Below are 6,000 nucleotides of genomic sequence, written 5' to 3'. Positions count from 1 at the left end.
AGAGAGAGAGGGAGGGAGGGAGGGAGGGAGGAGAGAGAGAGAGAGAGAGAATATGAGAATTTTAAAAAAATATTTATTTTTAGTTTTCGGCAGACACAACATCTTTGTTTGTATGTGGTGCTGAGGATTGAACTCGGGCCGCACGCATGCCAGGCGAGCGCGCTACCACTTGAGCCACATCCCCAGCCCCAGATTGTTTCTTCTGCTGAGAAGAAACTTTTTAGTTTGAGTCCATCTCATTTATTGATTCTTGATTTTAATTCTTGTGCCAAAGGAGTCTTATTAGGAAGTTAGGCCTAATCCCACATGATGGAGATTAGGGCCTACTTTTTCTTCTATTAGACACAGGGTCTCTGCCAGACCTTAAACTATACTATAGAGTAATAGTAACAAAAACAGCATGGTATTGGCACCAAAACAAACTGGTACTGAATAGAGGACAGAGAGACCAACCCACAAAATTACAATTATCTTATATTAGACAAAGATGCCAAAAACATGCATTGGAGAAAAGATAGCCTCTTCAATAAATGGTGCTAGGAAAACTGGAAATCCATCTACAACAAAATGAAATTAAACCCCTATCTCTCACCATGCACAAAACTCAAGGGCTGGGATTGTGGCTCAGTGGTAGAACACTTGCCTAGCACATGCGAGGCCCTGGGTTCAATCCTCAGCACCACATAAATGGAACAAAGACTTAGGCATTTATATTCTTTCCAAAATATTTCCTTGACTGATATTGTTCCTGGTATAAGTGTATACATTATTATCTGCTATTTCAATTAATTGAGTCCTATAAGATAATTACAACTGGTTAAAAATTATGCATGCATATGAAAACAATCAGAATGAAACATGGAATAATGAAAGAATGTTAGAAAGAAGAAATTCTACTTAAATTTATTGCCCACTGTTGTTCTAATAATGGTTATATAATAGACAGAAGCTATTTTGAAAATCAGCATTACTACCTTGCATTTGAACCAGGAACTCAGTCTTAATTCTTCGTGCAGCTTCACTTTCATTTTCACTTCTTGAACCGCAGAGAGAGTCAATTTCATCAATGAAAATAATAGAAGGCTTGTTCTCTCTGGCAAGCTGGAATAAGTTCTTAACTAGTCTAAAAACAAAAATTTTCAGAATCTAAAAAACTAATATGAGACTAAAGCAAAGCAATACACCAATGCTACAAGAATGCAATAGCTAGATAATTCATTTTACAATTTTTACTAATGCACTTTTTCCGATAATTCTTAATTATGGAATGATGCATTATGGGACTAACTCTTTTTCTGTTGGAGGGGGCACAGGGGATCAAACTCAGGGGTACTCAACCATTAAGCCACATCCCCAACCCTATTTTGTATTTTATTTAGAGACGGGGTCTCACTGAGTTGCTTAGTGCCTCGTTTTTGCTGTGGCTGGCACTGAACTTGCAATCCTCCTGTCTCAGCCTCCCCAGTGGCTGGGATTACAGGCGCGCGCCACCGTGCCCAGCTGACCACTACAGTATGTTGCTTCTCTGAGTATCTACTAATGATATAATTTTACAGATTGATATAGTAACTAAGAGGCAAAGAAAAAACTAAAAAAACTTGATTTACTACTTACTTTTCACTTTCACCTAGCCACTTAGAAACAAGGTCAGAGGAAGATATTGAAAAAAATGTTGAGTTGTTTGCTTCTGTTGCTACTGCTTTGGCTAAATAGGATTTTCCTGTTCCAGGTGGGCCAAATAATAGGATTCCTCTCCAAGGGGTCCTTTTGCCTAAAATTTGATTAGAAAAATAATGTGAGAATTCCAAGACCGTTACTCAGTTACTATAGACAATACTCATACTGAAGAATGATGTGAAAAGGTTTTCACTCTAAACTTGTAAGCATAAAAAGGTATTTTAAAATAAATCAATCTGACGTTAAGTGTGTCCTAAATGCATTTGCTTTTTCTAGAGACTACTTTGTCAAAAGTGTATTTACATTAATATAAACCTAGTAAGAATGTCATTTGATTGCTCATTCATTTGACCAATATGTACTGAAAATCAGCATGTGCAAGACAGACAGAAGGATCTCTACTTATGCAGGCTTCAAGTCTAGTGGGGAAAAGAGTCCGGCTAAAGGTCATTTTCTAACTATCTGCTGTGTGCACTGCTCAGCACCTAGACATTGCAGGATACTGCATCCATAAAGGAAGGGCAGCTGGAAAGAATTTTTTAAAAATATGTATGACCTTTGGAGGAATGAACCTAACAGTTTAGATGATTTCAAAGTTTTGCTGAACTTCTGAATCCATAGGGAAGGGAAGGTAGGTATTATAACTGGTGGTTGGAGAATGATATGGGAGCTCTAATTTTAAATCTAGTTTTGTTACAATGTAACAAGGGAACAAATCAATCTTTATGCCTCAATTTTGCTAATAAGAAATTACAATGCTGCCTAAAGTAAACCAAGCTGTTATAGCTGGCAATAAAATATCAAATATACATTAAAATACTACTAGGTATACAACGTGGATGGACACACAGTGTCTACCAGAATGATGTGTAGATCACTAACAAAATGTAAACATTATTTGGGAGGATGAGGTGGAAGAATAACAAGTTCAAGGCCAGCCTTGACAACTTAGTGACACCCTTTCTCTAAATAAAAAAAATCAATAGGACTAGGAATATAGCACAGCAGTAAGATACCCCTGGGCTCAATCTCAGCATTAAAAACAAAACCCCCTAAATATTATTATCTTTGTTGTTATAAAAAACTTAGTTTTTATTTGAATTCTATTTTCCTTTTTGGTGGTTCTGGGATTAAACCCAGGGGTGCTTTATCATTGAGCTACATCCTCAGCCTTTTTTATTTATTTTGAGACAGGGTCTCACTAAATTATGGAGGCTGGTCTCAAACTTGTGATCTTCCTGCCTCAGACTCCTGAGTTGCTGGAGTTATAGACATGCACCATCATGCCAGGTTTCCTCTTTTCAATATAAGAAAATTAGTCAAGTGTTCCCTGACCAGAGCACAAATACCACTGACATCAGATGAAATACTGCACAGTGGTATACAAATACTTTTTAAATATAATTATCTTTTTAATGTGTTAGATACTTTTTTTCATTTATAGTAGACAGAACCGTCTTTAATGTTACTCAGCAAAAGTAAGTAAGGTGATTTAAAGTTCAAATACAGACAAAGTAGTCTATACTGTTAAAAGTCAAGAGAGACTGCTGACCTCTGGAGAGGACAGAAGCAGAGGGCAAACACTGAGCTACTGACAATATAACATTTCTCATGATGGGAACGAGTACACAGGCATACTAACTTTGTGATAATTAAAGAAGCTGAACACTTACGGGTTCCTGCATGTCTCTCTGTATTTATGCCATACTTTAATAAAAAGCTTGTTCTAAAAAGTGAGCAATTTAAAAAAATATTTTAAAAATAATAATGGTACACATACATGGAAAAATTCATGAAGATGATACACAAATGACTCACGTTTGGGCAACACTGGCAAAGTAACATAACAGAAAATGACTTCAACCACATTTTTGTACCTTTATAGCACTATGTTGCCAACTTATACTGTGTGTCTCGTGTTCCTGAAGTTAGGCTGTAAGGTGCACCCCGAAGCTACGTGGACAACGCGAGGCCCACAGGTGCTTTGCTTTCTTCATCACTGCTCTATGCGACTTCACTGTCTGGACCTGTTCAGTTTGAGGCCAACATCACAGATTTGCTTTCTATATAAACCAGCTTGTTTTCAAAAGGAAACACCTCTGCTAGACGTTGGACTGTGGGTGTAGCCATATCATAGACACAGGTCATCAGTCACAAAAGGGATGATCTGAAGGCAAGGTTAGCACAGACAGGGCACTGACTGCCTGAGCCAGAGCTTGAGTTTTCTCCAGATGGTGGCTCAGCAACACTCTGATAATGAACTATCCCTTTGTCCCTAGATGATATGTACTTCACCTGAAGCTGTGAAGTTAATTCTTCACTTTTTAAGAAATGGAAATACTCTTTAAAAACTAAAGCATGACTATTGCAAAAAATTCAGATGAAAGACAAAACAAAATGTAAAATTCATCTATAATTTTACCTCATTAGCAAACATAAAGTCAACCACTTCTTAGCATACCCATTTATTTAATAAACAAGGAACCATACTATATGCATTTTATAACTTGTTTTTTGATCTTATAGATGTAGACATCCTTCAATTAATAGTACAGATTTAAATTTATTAACAGATATACACTATATTCTAGTGAATTGTACTCCACTGAATGTTAGTAATTTGCGTTTTGCCCTATTGATTGATATATAGGTTGTTCTGCTTAAACATAGTTTCATATAAGAAATAAAACATCTTTGTGTATAGATGTATCACTGCCTTATAACTATCAGAATTTAAGATAAAAATTCATGATATGGTGACAAGAATTCACAATGTTTTATACCTTAGTCACTAATGCCTTCTTTAAAAAAAAAATCGCCAGATAAAATTTAATTAAAAGTCATCTCACCTGTAAAAAGATGAGGAAATTTAATCGGCAATATCACAGCCTCTTTAAGTGCTTCTTTTGCTCCTTCAAGACCAGCAACATCACTCCATTTCACATTTGGTCGCTCTATAACAATGGCACCTACAAAATTATGTCATCTTTAAATTAATCTCATCAAAGCTGGAAAATAGCATGAAATAATGTTAAAAGAAATGCATTATATATCTGTCTGGAAAAGTTCTATGTACTAAAAACTATAAAATCATATACTCAATGTCATAAACTAAAAAGAAAAAGATTTAAAATATTATTTCAGGAAAAAAAGAAGAAAAAAGATTCAAAAAAATATTATACTATGAAATTTATCAGCAAACCATTAAATTAAAAGATGGGAAAAAAAACTTCATCTATGAAAGAATGTCATGACTCTTTAAAAATGGACTGAAGACGTAGTAACTGTTGGGAGTAGTCAGCAGGAGTAAGGAAGCTGGGTAAGTGGCTAGATAACCTAGGGTAGGACACTTATCTACTTCTGCTTCCTTATTTGTTGAAATAATACTACCTGCCCAACTTAGGTTAGTGTAACCTAAAATTCTTAGGTTAGTGTAAGAATCAAGTGACAATGAATATTAAGAGTGTTTGGAAAAGCACCAAACACCATATAAAGTGGTTATAATATTTGACTACATTAATTCTGGAGCATCAAGTGTACTTGGTTCAATGGGGATTGATTTACTATTTCTCATGAACCAAAAGAGAAGTGATCTAATGTTCTCTTCAACCACAGAGAGAAAATACACTTAATAACTTTAACTGAAGACAAACAGAAGGGAGAGGGAAAGGAGGACAGAAAGGGATGGAATGGAAGCAGAAGTGGATGATGGAAAAGAGAATGTGTATCTTTATAGATCCACAGTACTTTCCTGAGATTTCACATGTGGCTTCTAAATAGACCTAGTTATAATTTTTGTAAATTAACAAAGTTACTTGAATAGTTTTATTTGCTGAATGCAATATATTCAAAAGCAACTGTTGCAGGAAGACTCCAAGAAGACCTTTTAATACAGTTTACTGGCAAATTTTTCTAGTTATCTTTCATCAAAAGCTTTTCCAATTTTCTAGTTTATAGAAATTGCTCAACTCTACACTTTTTACTAAGCAGCCTGTTCTAAGATGACATATAGTTGTTTTAAGTATAAGAAAACACTACCACTTACACAATTTACTGGTTAGGGAATTAGTTTCATAAGGCATTTCTGCTTGTTAGAAAATATTAACTATTTATTATTCTAAGACCATTTGGCAACTTACTTTCCTAATTATGAAAATCTTTGTCAGACTAAAACTAAATGAAATCATAAACACTTTTGCATATAAAGCTTCACTTTTTCTTTCATGCTCCACTAAGATTAGTAATTCCACAGAAGAAAATACCTACATCATTTAATAAGATTTTGTTATACAAAAGCAAATTTACTTTATATATGTGAATCAT

The 6,000-nt window shown here is 35.0% G+C and overlaps 1 protein-coding gene across 1 annotated transcript in view; it reads right to left on the bottom strand.

The window, feature by feature from the left end:
• Vps4b (vacuolar protein sorting 4 homolog B) overlaps window positions 1–6,000 on the bottom strand; it is a 34,804-nt gene that overhangs the window by 9,792 nt on the left and 19,012 nt on the right. The window contains exons 5-7 of the mRNA XM_015482322.2: window positions 4,527–4,646; window positions 1,615–1,771; window positions 975–1,123 (exon numbers count right to left, since the gene is read on the bottom strand). Of these exons, the coding sequence (XP_015337808.1) occupies window positions 975–1,123; window positions 1,615–1,771; window positions 4,527–4,646 (426 nt within the window). The remainder of the gene's footprint in view (window positions 1–974; window positions 1,124–1,614; window positions 1,772–4,526; window positions 4,647–6,000) is intronic.

This window comes from Marmota marmota, unplaced genomic scaffold (assembly GCF_001458135.2).
Source record: "Marmota marmota marmota unplaced genomic scaffold, marMar, whole genome shotgun sequence".
NCBI classification, from domain to species: Eukaryota; Metazoa; Chordata; class Mammalia; order Rodentia; family Sciuridae; genus Marmota; species Marmota marmota.
This window is presented reverse-complemented; position numbering and strand designations above follow the sequence as displayed.